The sequence below is a fragment of the Hippocampus guttulatus genome, chromosome 1 (genome assembly GCF_054856545.1).
Source record: "Hippocampus guttulatus isolate MCC_2025c chromosome 1, RoL_Hgut_1.0, whole genome shotgun sequence".
NCBI lineage: Eukaryota > Metazoa > Chordata > Actinopteri > Syngnathiformes > Syngnathidae > Hippocampus > Hippocampus guttulatus.
Genome location: NC_141261.1, coordinates 27,702,740 through 27,717,242, shown reverse-complemented (window position 1 = coordinate 27,717,242; position 14,503 = coordinate 27,702,740). Strand labels below are relative to the sequence as shown.

At 45.0% G+C, this 14,503-nt stretch overlaps 1 protein-coding gene across 1 annotated transcript; it reads right to left on the bottom strand.

Moving 5' to 3' along the window:
* Window positions 1–1,278: 1,278 nt before the first annotated feature.
* On the bottom strand, window positions 1,279–12,646 carry LOC147211242 (dystroglycan 1-like). Its single transcript, XM_086124309.1, has 3 exons — window positions 12,241–12,646; window positions 7,388–7,921; window positions 1,279–4,507 (listed from the first exon to the last, which is right to left on the bottom strand). Exons 2-3 carry the CDS (start codon window positions 7,706–7,708, stop codon window positions 2,195–2,197), a joined length of 2,634 nt encoding a protein of 877 aa, XP_085980435.1. The 5' UTR covers window positions 7,709–7,921; window positions 12,241–12,646; the 3' UTR covers window positions 1,279–2,194.
* Between the last annotated feature and the right edge of the window lie 1,857 nt (window positions 12,647–14,503).

The following is a 14,503-nucleotide window of genomic DNA, read 5'->3' as shown; positions in this document are numbered from 1 at the left end:
AGAAAAGATCACATCAATAGTCCAGCAACAGGGGGGATTCAAGTCGTCTGGTGGACTTCGCAAGGAGGCTGTGGGTAAGCTCATTGAACAACAGCTGAAATAAGCATGTATTAGTCATTAGTGGGCGGCCCGGTAGTCCAGTGGTTAGCACGTCGGCTTCACAGTGCAGAGGTACCGGGTTCGATTCCAGCTCCGGCCTCCCTGTGTGGAGTTTGCATGTTCTCGCCGGGCCTGCGTGGGTTTTCTCCGGGTGCTGCGGTTTCCTCCCACATTCCAAAAAAAGATGCATGTCAGGCTGATTGGACGCTCTAAATTGTCCCTAGGTGTGAGTGTGGGCGTGGATGGTTGTTCGTCCCTGTGTGCCCTGCGATTGGCTGGCAACTGATTCAGGGTGTCCCCCGCCTACTGCCCGGAGATGGCTGGGATAGGCTCCAGCACCCCCCGCGACCCTAGTGAGGATCAAGCGGTTCGGAAAATGGATGGATGGATAGTCATTAGTGTCGTTGAGCCGTCTGCAGGAGAAGTACAGAAAGTAAGTTGGGAAAGAACATCAGAAGACTTTGCAGGAGTGCCTTTGGTGTCAGAGATGCAAATGTGTAAAATCTCTCCAATACATAAGGAAAAGAACATCCACAAAGAGTGACAGTAGACCTTCTTGAGGCTTTACAAATTGTGGGACATTTTATTAATATACCTTCATAAAACAAGTTTAAGACTGTATCAAAACTCAGTAAAAACATTAGATTTTTTTTGTTGTTTTTACATTTTTCTAATGGTCCTATCAGGTATGAAATGTACATAATTCACATAGTGTATTTGTTGCAATCCTCTTCTACTAATTCTTTGTGATGGGCAGGTCAACGTTTCTGCACACTATAAAGTTCATTATCATGAGAGTGATCATAAATCTAAGCATACAATTAAAAAATAAAATCATTTCCCACTGTGGCCCTTCTGATCCCAACTAGGTTGACTGCTAAAACACAAACGTGATGGAGTTCTTTAATTTCACAGGAACACAATTATTTACATGGCCATGTTTCGACACCAAGAGGCAAAGTCGAGCACTGCGGTGCCTCTCCACTCGGCTCACAGGTCCCGTAGTCATGTTGTCATGTTTCACACCGTAAGCCCGACTAGGAATCATCCTCACCTTCGTTGAGGGTTCATGTCTGAGAAGCAACACTCACGTTTGACATTTCACCTTTACGACTTCCAAAACAGATTTGGCGAGAAAAAAAAAAGAATTGAACTGATGAATGCCCACCCTCCCCCCCCCAAAGAAATAATGTGTTGAAAAAGACTTTAAAAGTAGGTAGTATTAGGTTGCAATGGAAATTCTTCTAAGCCAATCAGAAGTCGTCGATGGAGTGTAATGTGCTAAAATGTCCCCCTGCAGTGAAGCAGCATTCCGCTAGCCACCTTCATTGATGACCAAACAGCCTCCCAGGCCAGTCATCACCATAGCAACACAAAACATGTCACATGGCAAGTGGCACGAAAATAACAACCAAGATGATGTCTTGTATGAATTTAAAAATGTAATTAGAACTATAATTTGATTCTTATTTGACTAAACTACTCGATTGTGTGTCGAGATGTGGAACAAGATTTTGCAAGCCATTGCTGTCAAGAAGCAAGGCGTGAATGAAATGATTGATTTTTTTTGTTTGTTTGTTTAGAATTTGTGTGTGTTTTTATGCTTTGAGTTTGGCTTGTGGTGTTCCAATTCCCCTCAAAAATCTTCGCAAACCAAACTGGGGACAGATACAAGTGATACAGCTCTCAAACAGCACGTCACGGGAGAGCCACGGGTCTGCGTCAAGGCCCAAAGGGCTTCAGTCTCTCCTGATCTAATATTTTCTATACAATAGAAATAGTACATCGTTGAGATAAAATTGACTCTTCTTCTCAGCAAAACAGACAAAGCGTTTGGAAATCGTCAAAAGCAGAGCTGAAGAACAAAGCGAGAGAGTGAGACAGAGTAATGGAATTAAAAAGTGCTCTCCATCTTTTTTTTTTTTTTTGCCGGTCCCAGTAGGAGAACGCGGAATCATCTAATCCATGATGGTCAAAATATGTGCATGGTTGCCTGCATTTCATTGAAATCCAAATGTCAAGTTACGTCTGCGGTAGTTTTGTACGAGCATCCCTATAGTGCACCTGAATTCCAAATGGAGAGCTCCAGTGAGCGTTAGGGGGGCACGTACGGGGGCGGCGACCTGTAGGAGGTCATGTTCTTGGGGCGAGAGCCTTTGCCTTCAATGGGGACGTTGAAAGGTGGCGGGGGCTGGTAAGGAGGCGCGTTGGGATCGTCGTCCTGATACACCGAATACTCTTCCAACAAATCCTGGTTCAGTAGGGTGCTGTGGGGACCGGCCATGTTGGGGTACTCTGGGGGAGGAAGCGGTGGCTTTTCCTCCTGAAGGATGAGGGGGATGCTGGAGGACGGCGGGGACTTGGAATCGTCCAGCTCATCGGCAAATATTATGGGAACTCCTTTTTTGATGAAGGTGGCCTGTTCCTCCATGGTCATCTTCCCTCTGCGCTTCTTGCGGTAGCACACCATGGCAATGATGCCAGCGATTAAAAGGAGGGCGGCGACCACGACCGCGGGGATGACCGTGTGCAGGTAGACGTCGTCGCTGCTTCTTCGATCCGTCCCAGGCGACGGTGTGGCGGTGGGTAGATCGGGAACTGGCGCAATCTCTCCCGGTGGAATGAATGTGACGCTTTGACATTTATTTGCGCCGCGAATAGAGACGTTAATCGGTTTAAATTCAGGCTCCATCGCTTTAACGAAGGCTGGTTTAGGTGCGCCTTGCAGATCAGCAATCCTGTTACTGAGAGCTGTGATCTGCTCCTTCGGACAGAAACTCTGCGGCAGACTATTGTTGGTCCATTCCACCACGATGGAGCCCTTGGTGATGCTTTGTAGGGTCACTGTGCTGCTATTGCGATCGCCAAGAGCATAAGCTAACTTTTTTGTCAGAAGAATCTTTTTGTGGATGTCACTGCTCACACTTTTAGGGTCGCCGTGGAAACGTGCAGCAAAAACCACTGACGGTTTGTCGTTGCTTGACCAGCGGTTGACTTGAACCTCAAACGCATCCATGACACTCTGCCCACCTTTATCAGTAGCCAACATGAAGTACTCGTGTTTGCCCTGGTGCTGCTCCTCAGGAAGGCCATACAAAAGCTGGATGGTGCTGTTGAACTGAATCCAGGATGTTTCACTGACTGGCTCCCTGGGAGGATGCTTCAAAGTCAAACGCAGCTTGTCGGTGGTGCCATCTTCTTTGTCGAAGAATGTATCAGGAGGAATCTTCAGCTCAAAGTACGTGCCAACCCACGTGTTGACCTGGTCGATTGGGTTGCGGATTTCTGGCATACTATTGATGTCTGGAGCCAAGAAAAGTGTGGTGGTGTGCTTCGGTGGTTTTATTGTGGTGGATTTGGGTTCCCTGGGAGCCGGGGTTGAGGTTTTGGGCTTCTTGGGCTTCCTGGTGCCCGAAGGTTTTGGCTTTTTGGTGGTGCTCGGTAGCGTGGGTAAGGCGGTGGCTTCCACAAATGTAGGCCTGGTCATGGTAGGTTGGATGGGCACGGTGCTGGTCGATCCCACTGCCCTGGTGGGTTGAGAGGGACCAAAAACAGGCGTGTGGGCTATCTGATCTCGGACCCTCATGGTGGGCTTGACGGGAAGAGGTAAGAGACCGCGGACAGGTGGTGCAGAGTTGTCTGTTGCGGGGGCGATTGAGGGGGAAGTCGGGCTGGGAACAACACGAACAGGGGGTTCTGGGTAAGTGGTGGGAGGGAGAAGGGAGGGCACCGGAGTGGGGGTGTTGTACAACTGTCGCTTGACACGTTTCACCGCATGAGGCTTCTTGTTGGCAATGTGCCAACCGACCACTGGGTACGCCAGCCTGGCTGACATGGTTCCATCCTTTGCGGAGGACTGGACAAGGCCGATGTCGGGGATATTGCCCTGCTCAAGGGCGCATCCAAGTTTCCACGACAGCAGAACTCCGTTCTCCACCACTTTCTTGGCATTGCCTGGTCCCGCCACGAAAGCAGACATGTCAAATAAGCGGTTGTTGACGACAGGGACGACCCTCATGTGCTCAACGGGAACATGCGAGAATCTTCTCATCACAGACAGTAAAGTGACCCTCTGCTCGGCAACCATCTTTGTCAAGTCGGCGTCGAGTATGACAGTGAGGACCGTGACGGGCTCCTCTGGGCCACAAGTGAAGGGCTGCAGGCCACTCGGATCAGACTGCAGCGCGAGCAGGGACGGTTCCGTGTCTGCTCGTTCCTCGGGGTGAACTTCAATCGAGAAGACCGTACTGGGAAAATCTCGGCTGCCGGTCGTCTCGCTTGTGTCTCGTCCAGACACGGCGATATGATACACACCTTTATCTTGCTCCAGGGCCAGGCCTCTGAGAATGCAGTTCTCTTTGTCCCAATAGAGCCATTGCGGTAATGCCACCTGTCCCATCTCAGTTAGCTAAAAAAAGAAAATAATAATAATAAAAATTAAATAAATAAAAACAGAACAAACACAAAACACTCATAAGTCAGTGCAATTACTCAAATGACTATTGCACCAGTTCCAGTTTTCATGTACGGAAGAACAAACATACACGAGTCACTTATTATCAAATGTGACAGAGGGGAAGGGTTATCAAATGGGGCAAAAAGCCACAAGCCACTGAACTATGAGAGCTATTGCTCTTCATTTTCAGTTATTACTGTCCATTGTGCAGCCTGCAACAAATTACATCACAGTGAACACATCATTCTGGTACACATCGAACAAATTGCATACCTTGGTTAGAAGGGGAACTCGAGGCAAATATTTTCTTTGCATGAAAAATATGAATCCATTCGTTTTCAGCAATCTCGGGGTTCTGCCATTTGATCCCGTACGGCACCTCTGCGGTCCACTAAGATCGATCTCAAACTGTCCTTGGGCTAGCACTCAAACGTCACGTGACCATCCGGACAAGCCCGAGGACACAGCGACGTCATTTTCAGTTGACAGCAGAGGGCTGGCATAGGACAAAATGGCAGGGCCCTGACATTGATGGCAAGAGATCGAAGAATGAAACGTGATTTGCTCTTGGCAGCGGCTGCGATTTGACTGGCCATTGGGAGCCGGGAAGCTCAGAGCGAAGTAAATAGCCTGCCAACATACAGTAAGTGCGCGTGATTTCTGGTGACTTTTCCGCCTGAAGGCAGGTATCTCCCATGTCTGAACGTTTTCACTTTGCGAGGTTAAAAACATTCATGAAATCAATAAATGTCTCCATGTGTGTCGTGTATTATGCATGTTGCGTGGCAGTGTGACTGATAAATAGGAGTGCGTGCTGACAGACCTGTTATAGGTGACCGAGCCACCACAACTGTTTGTACGCTTCTCCGATGTTTGTGCACACACAGACACAATAGTGTGCGCTCCACTGAGCAGTGACCAATCAAAACACATCCTCCAGTCAAATGATTTGCAAATGCAGCCGTCTGCAGTCACAAATTAAGAGGATAAATATGTCTACGTGGCATTATGTTGCATTGTTCTCTTTCACAGATGAAAGTGAAGACAGACGAAATGTTGTTCCTCCTCATTTAACTGATGAGGCATCATCGCTACCGCTTGTAACACCTGCTGGTGGTTGAGCCTTTTTTTTTGTAATTAAATTGTAAAATGTTATGTCACAAGTAGTATAATGCCCTTAAGTTCCCTACACTCAAGTATGTATGATGTTACTGACTGGAGATCAGTAAGGTTTTTTTTTTTTTTTTTTTTTTAAATGTGTGTGTGCATATCTCTGTGTCGGGAAGTGCAGTCCACAAGTTGATATGCGTTTCCTGAAATATGAAGCTGGATATGTTGAAGTAGTAAAGCCACAGATTTGTTTGCATTATTGTTGTAATATGCGGTTTACTGTGTTTGCTTTATTAGCGATTTACAGTAGAGTACATACTTCAACGTTTAAGCCATAGTTATGTGGCAACTAGACTAGACTGCACGTCAAATTATTTAACAAGTTTACACCTGGAATTGGATTTAATAAACCATCAATAAATGCTTTGTTTGCCTTTATCTTGAAAAAAATTATTCAAATCTGAAAATTGGTTTTGAAATTGACAAATCGAATAGTTACGTTTCAAAATTCTTGCATCCTGGCATAGTATTGCACCCCATATGTATGGAGATATATATGCTCCAAGGCCAAAATAATTGGACTCTGGGCTACTGAGTGGCTCCCCAAAAAAATATAAGCACTTGTAAAGTGGGAGGTTTCACAGGTGACGTCCGGTATGTTGCCAAAGCTTAGAAATGACAACAATCTTAAGGTCAGAGCAAGCACAAGAGGAACACTTGAAGTCAGTGATAGCTTGCCTAGCTTTGGACAGCTCTTATTATATATTAATAAACATGAGAAAAGCTACAGCCGTACCATATCAAACGGATTCGTAAACCCACTGAATCAAATCAAATTGTTCCATTTTAAAATTGTTACGTCCTTGAATGTATCATACCCTAGCTATCGAGAAAGATATCGTCCACCGTCTTTGGTGGAGTTATGAACACCCCTTGAAACCTTGAAAATCGGATCTTGATTGTAATCACAATTCTGAGGGGAAAAAAATTGCAATTAAATATTTTTCCAAAATCAATGAGCCCTAATTTATAATATTAAGACTAAGTTCGGGAGCTCTCTGCACTTTTTGTTAAACATTTACAACAAAGATGTCCACTGTCCAATATTGAATTTACATAGATAAATTGACAGATAGCTAGATAGATAAATAAACAAACAAACCAAGTGAAACATGTTAATCTGAAAAGCTGTTTTAGAAATATACCGGTAGGCTTAAAGGCATTTAAATGAAGTGCTGGACTTTATCGTTTGAGGCCAACACTTTCCCTTTTACTGCTAATGAGTATCAGCTTCAAATATTGGAGCTTCCTTGATCGGGATCATTTAAGAAAAAAAATGCCAATAAAAATTTACAGTCTTGCCAATAAATTGAGGGTCACAGTTTGCAGCCAGAGTAGATTCTATAGTTCTTGTTGCCTAGAAAAATGTTGTAAAATATTCGCACATTTAAAAAAAACAAAAAGGTTTATTACTAATAATATAAAACACGTTGTCTGGGTAGTGAATAAGTTACCCTATATTTTATCATTCCTTTACTGCCTAAAATAGCCATAACTCTTACATGATTTTCATGGGTCATATTTACCACACTCCAAAACTTTTTTTTAACAATGGAGTAATAATTTGTATCGTTCCCGAAGAAAACACATATCTGTATCTTTAAATTTCAAGCCATATCACCCAGACGCAAACAAGACTGAATTCATGCTCGGTGCACTTACGTGAAGATTACAGCTGGCGTTCTCAGGCACTAGTGGAATCCTCAGCTGGAACACCTGGCCCACAATGGCCGAGGAATCCGGGATCCCAGGCTGCAAATCCTCCTCGTTCACAGAGGACTGTGGCGGAGCCGTGGCCGTAGCAACAGACTGAAGCTCGGAGAGCATGAAAGACTGCATGGAAGCCTCCAATTCAATGGTGAACCTCTCCACCTCTGCGTCTTGCTGTTCCGACGCAGCATCCAGGGCCGTGGCTATCAGAAGTCCGATTACCAGCGAGAAAGTCCAACACATCCCGGCTTCCCCGCCGCCCATGTCGCCCATTTTATATTGCGTAGCAGCAGGCCCTTGTGCTGCCTAGCATATGTTGAAGAACGACTTAGGAGGCCACATGCACCGAAGTCAGTCAGATGATACACTTGGGGTCAGATTCCCTTGTTATGGGCTGTGCTCACTGATTGTGTTTTTCCTTTCGTTGTCCTCTGGGATCCATCAAGAGGGGTCTTTGGCAGCTGGTTAGACAGCCATGCCCGGCAGCTACAAGAGAAGACAAACAGACTTGAGGGTGTTTGCTTCCGTTTACCAGACATGTTTTCAGACCATGTGCTCAGGACCGCACCGTGCCTACGTGAGTTACGGCAGGAAATACAATAATGTACAGATTCGATCAGTTGTATAGCTAAGCAACAGAGGGGAATGCCGTACCATATGTTTTATTCATTAGCAAGGGCGCGGCGATATTTAGCTTCCCGCGGTTTGTCGCAACGAAGGCCTTTTCACAATTTTGTGGGAAAAATGTGGTTATTATAATGAAGTTTACATTATTAAGGTGTCCGTTGTAAGCAAAATCGGCTAAATGGAAAAGGAATTAAGTGAAATCTGGATTTTGAAATGGGAATGTTATTCATTCATTCATTCATCTTCCGAACCGCTTCATCCTCACTAGGGTCGCGGGGGGGGTGCTGGAGCCTATCCCAGCCATCTTCGGGCAGTAGGCGGGGGACACCCTGAATTGGTTGCCAGCCAGGGCACACAGAGACAAACAACCATGCACGCCCACACTCACACCTAGGGACAATTTGGAGTGTTCAATCAGCCTGACAAGCATGTCTTTAGAATGTGGGAGGAAACCGGAGTACCCGGAGAAAACCCACGCAGGCCCGGGGAGAACATGCAAACTCCACACAGGGAGGCCGGAGCTGGAATTGAACCCGGTACCTCTGCACTGTGAAGTCGGCGTGCTAACCACTGGACTACCGGGCCGCCATGGGAATGTTATTGGAGTGAAAACGTAAACTAGGTCCGACAAAAGGTTCGACTGTATTTTCATTTCGTGATATCAACTTTGCATTGGCTGTGGAAGTTAATAGAAGATAATTCTTGGCGAGGAAAAAAAACTAAAAAAATAAAAACTCCACATTTAAAAAAGCTCAAATTGTTTTAAATAATGCATTTGCCATTAACTTTATTTAAAGGAGAAAAATCAATTTAAGGTGGAAATGGCATTTGAGAAGAACTCAACTCAAGTGTATTTATAGATCACTTTCAAACAGCCATCGCTGCATACAAAGTGCATAAAAAAAGTATCAGATTTCATTTTTTACCAGCTTCAATGTTTTTTTTAATTCATCCTAATAAATGTAGTTTTATCAGAGTGTGTCAACAATCCCACAATGACATTTTTGGGGACTACAACACCAGCTGTTCATGTGTCCAAGACAGAAGTTTTTTTTGGGTCCATTTTTTTAAATACAATATTGTCTCCTTGAGCAAAGATACCTGTTGAGGGTATTTTAAATGGAACAAGTCAATTTGGCTGCGAAGAATATAAGTAGATGTGTTTTGTTTGTTGCACAGTAGATCAAATTACAAAGCCTTGTTATCCTCAGGTTCCAAGAGGAGAGAGAATAAGCCATTGGTCGATCGACATGATAACAAATATTTATATATATTTTTTTTAAATCATCTACAACAAACCTGACATTTGCTTTGGCGGTCAACAGTGATTGTTCAACGCTAGATGAAAATTTGCATTTCATTTATTTCTAGGGGAGAAAAAAAAAGCACGGCCACAAAACATGAAGCGTAAACAATATCCCCGCTTCTAGGTAGGGTGAAACAAGTAATATTGAAACCATCTTTTTCTGGTCATGTCCACCCAAGCCAAGTCTACAGCCGGAAAAGCTTGTATATCACAGTAAAGATCACAACACAGAGCCACGTCATAATCTCCATAGTTAGTTTAGTGAAGTTCAAAGCCCATATGTACAAACAACCAAAATTCAAGACTTTATTTAAGACATGTAACAACCAACAAATCAATCTTCAAAAAGCTCCAAATCCAAATCCTCCTGTTGGATTCATGTCTGAATTAGTTCTTTCATGTCAAAAGCATTTGCATGAAAATAGGTTTTGCCCATAGGCTGGGTTTTATCCCGAATGAGCACTACACCTCACCTCAGGCTATTACCGCACACACAGCAAACAATCTGAGCATCAAAGTAAGCGCTCCACACTGTGGCCTAGATTCCATCCTGTTAACGCACAATGAGCAATGGCCACCACAAGCCACAAATCCTCACTTCCTAATTTCTATATGCTGATTTGCACTTTCATAACCTGATATTCTAATGCAAAATGGAACAAAATGGAAATGAAGCAAATGGACTGATAACTATTGTTTACTGGCCTGGAGACACATCATGAAGTTACACTGTTGGATACATCACAGCTATGAATTCACAGAGCACGATTAAGCGGCACAAACGGCAGCCTTTTTCCACTATTTGACACTCATAATTGCCCGTAGTACGAAGCAAGGTTATTACTTTTAAAGAAAATTAACAAAATAATGAAAACTAAAATGGAAAAAGCATTTCCATTAACAAAATAACAAACGCGAGTGCTTAGAAAATACCGGTACAAACCACAGCTCACTGAAATGACATTTTCTATAAACAATTCGAGCGAAAATGTCCTTCACTTTTGTCTTTGTCATTTTAAACATGAGCCTTCTGGGTCCATTTTGTTTCATATATTTATTTGGGCTTCACCACTTCACCACAGGTGCACCACCATGCAGCACAAGGAGGTCAAGAAGTCACCTGGGAATTGTAGTTCACTAACTGTGTGTCACCTCGAGGGGACGTCATTGGGCAGCACCCTTCACTCAACTAACCCTGAAAGCTCAGTAACACACACACACACACACACAAAGCCCTGCGATTGGCTGGCAACCAGTTCAGGGTGTACCCCGCCGACTGCCCGAAAACAGCTGGGATAGGCTAAAGCACACCCGCGACCCATGTGAAGGTAAGCGGTTTAGAAAATGGATGGCATATTTATACACACGCACACACACACACACACACACACGCAAATATACACACACGTCAAAATTTTATTGCACACCTATTAAAAGCTCATTTCAAACATCAGGCCGCATTAATGTAAGGCAAACAGTAGAGTGGCATATTTGCTTCTGGGTGATTTCACTCAGGTCTACACGAGTGGGAGTGGGAAGCTGAAGCAAATCAGTTTCACCACAGCGGCATTCTTGCTGTATGCCGCTCAAAGGATAGTTAAAAATTGAAAACTATCACAAATAATTAAATTCCGGATGCACAGTTGGCGCTCAGGGCCAATTGAATTGACATAGCAAATGCAGCAGCCTCTCCAAAGAGCCTGAGTTGAATAACAAACATCCACAAGACAAGCCCACATGTCCCTCCAACATTGTCCGACAAAGTAATACTGCATGTGGCGCAAAAAAGGTGCATGTAATGAAACCATCAGTGCTTGATGGTAAGAATACACTATTTTGTAAAAAGAACCATGGTTATCTGCAGGCCTGGCAAATCCTTTTAACTATAATCTGAAAAGTAGCTGTGATTATGATCCATCTTGTTAGCATTTAAAGCCCCAAACTGCAGCTAGCGAACTGTCGACTCAAAATGAGGAACGTGGGGAGATATTATTGATATATGAGAATCAAGCAAACCTATACACAATCAGGACAGACAAAATGCCAAAATAAGCCCTAAAGATTTAATAACATTCACGGAGGACCAGTGGTTGTTATCAAACGCCCTTTTGGGAAGTGACCGTAAACACATATTTTATGGTTCACTTCTGCTTTATATACTCACTGATTTTTTTTATTTTTGTAATTCTGTAAGATCAGTTCTGTCTTTTTATTTTCTTATCGCATGCTGCCCAAACAGTGTGTTCATACTAGGCCCGTGTCGTTTGCCCTCGGTCCGAGTACGATCTCATTCAAATAATAAAACAAGCAATAACATCTAAATTCGATTTACCGGTGCTGTTCTAGAAACGCCGCGTGTGCGTGATTATTCGAGCGAGCGTTATTAACGAGCACAAATTGGGAAAATGCGAGCACGGTCCTGCAGCGCTTTTGCTGTATGTTCCGCAGCTGGCCGATGCTAGCAGACGTGCACCTGTTTTTATTCTAAGGGGATGAGATGGGAGCAGAGTCGGGAGCCGCTGCTGCGGGAAGTCGACTCTCATATCGGCCCACAAACGCATCAAGGCGACGGCCTAATGAGCCCCTTTGCCACACACATACGTGTCCGTGGGCAAAGTCGGAACGAGGGCCGAGGGAGCGTCACCAAAGTCGAGCGGAGCGAACTGAGCGGTCGTTGTCTCGCGAGTGTTGCCAACTAGTAGGCTATCGCTGAAAGAATCAAGAGGGTGGTAAATGTTACGTTTATCCTTCCCGCTGAAGGAGAAGGCGCTCTGTTAACTAGGATAGCGAGCGGCACTCAACATGACGATATATGTGCATTTCCCCAAGACGTGACAAGAAAAAGAGTGGCACAAGCAGAATGTATCCTGACCTTGTTAGCGAGCTAACGTTAGCCACCTCGCGCTGTACTGTCTCCTCCCCGATCGAGCCTGCACGAAGCGCAGCCAAGGCTTCCAAACTGCCATCAAAAGTGCGCTTTCCCCTCGGAAACGAATAGACTGGATGCGGTCAGAATGACGTGAGGGCTCGGCGAAGCAGCTGATGGGCGCGCGCTTTGGTTCACTAATAAACGGCTCACCGCTCTGTATCGTGATGAGGTTGCTGGCAACTCCTCCCTGGCAGCCTGCCTGCCTGCCTGCCTCCCTCGGTCCGTCAGTCCTCCTACAGGGTATCAGGCAGGTTGAGGAGGCCATTGAGCAGCCAGGCGGGAGTGGCTTCTCCCTCTCTGGAGGTAAACTTGCTGGACGTTCAAGTGAAACTTGATTTCACACTTTAATTGTTTTCCCAAACTAACGCACCAGTAGGCACAGACAATGACGACCTGCAAGACGAGTTTACATGATCCAAATTCATACCTGTCAACTCATACGGTTTAGCCATAGTTCATACGGATTTTGTGGTGAATCTTACTATATGGCCGTATCGCACAAATCATACGGATTCTGACAATTTCCGTTTTTCCCCCCCTAACAGGTAGTTCAGTTTGCTTTTGCCCAGAATGGTGCTAGTCTACTCGAATGCTTTCATTTCCAAAGTAAATATGAATGGATGCTGTAACTTTGAGCCGATGGGTCAGCATTTGGAGTTGGTGAAAAAAGTAACGCAGGAATACAACTCTGAACACAGCAATGCCACTAAGTAGAATGATGATTAGACATTAACCAGACATTGTATTATGGAGATCTACAATAAATATCATTGAAAATTTCGTGGGGGGGGGGGGGGTTGCCGTTATTTTGACATATAAAATGCTTTGGTATGTTATAAGGATTTTTTGCTCTTTATACGGATTTGTTTTGGTAGTTTATACAGGTTGGCGAACTACTGAGCAGTGGCGGTTCTGAGGGGGGGCCAACGGGGGCCAGTGCCCCTGTAGCACCGATGCTGCCCACCCCGTGGCCCCCCCTCCGAGCGTAGATTACGCAGTCGTGCCGAGTCGCCGACGCGAAAGGTGGAACCAAAGTGCATGATTTAACATTCTAGTCGGACCCTTTAGTGCGCTGCGCCATTTAAAAATGAGCGGGAAAATGAGAAGCAGTCCGCAGAGAAGGAAATTACCACGACACGAGTGCTATTTGCGTGTGTGCGCGCGCGCGTGTGTGTGTGTGTGCGCGCGTGCGTGCGAGTGTGTGTGTGTGTGCGCGCGTGTTTGTGTGTGCGTGTGTGTGTGTGTGTGTGTGTAACTTTTTTGGTCTCCCTTTTTATTTTTATTTTTATTTAACGGGATCAATATATAAGACATTGCCTTTTAAAATTTGGATAATTATATGCATGTAAAACATCTAGCTTCAGTGTATTTGCAATTTTTGTCCCCGGCAGGCTGGTACCATATCATCCCCTGGCTTGAATATTCTCAACAGACGTATTGTTACGCTTGCAGACATTTTAGCCCTCCTAATACTGTTTTTTTTCTCATCACTGTAATGTTATGACTACAATTTCAAAGTCTGAAGAAATAAAAAGTCAAATTCTTATTTGACTTATTTGATTTATAATCTGTCTTTTTAGCCCTGGGTTGAATGTGCCCCCCCATCAAAACCCCTGGCCCCAGCCCGGCCCCCTCAGTGAAATTGATCCAGAACCGCCCCTGCTCCTGAGAGGACCCAGAATAATGGAGTAAAGTAATGTACCGGTAATAGCCCACGTCATATTAAAAAAAACAAATTTTTAATTATATTATAAATAATTATTATTATAGGGTAGCCTGGTAGTCCAGTGGTTCGCACGTCGACCTCACAGTGCAGAAATTGTGGGTCGATCCCGGCTCCGGCCTTCCTGTGTGGAGTTTGCATGTTCTCCCCGGGCCTGCGTGGGTTTTCTCTGGGTACTCCGGTTTCCTGCCACATTCCAAAAACATGCATGGCAGCCTGATTGAACACTCCAAATTGTCCCGAGGTCTGAGTGTGAACACGGATGGTTGTTCGTCTCTGTGTGCCCTGCAATTGGCTGGCAACCGGTTCAGGGTGTCCCCCGCTTACTGCCCGAAGACAGCTGAGATAGGCTCCGGCATCCCCCGCGAGCCTTGTGAGGAGAAAGTGGATCGGAAAATGAATGGATGAATAATAATAATAATTAAAAAAAGGCCCCGTGCTACCTCACAGTGCAGAGGTCATGAGTTCGATTCTGGGCCTTCC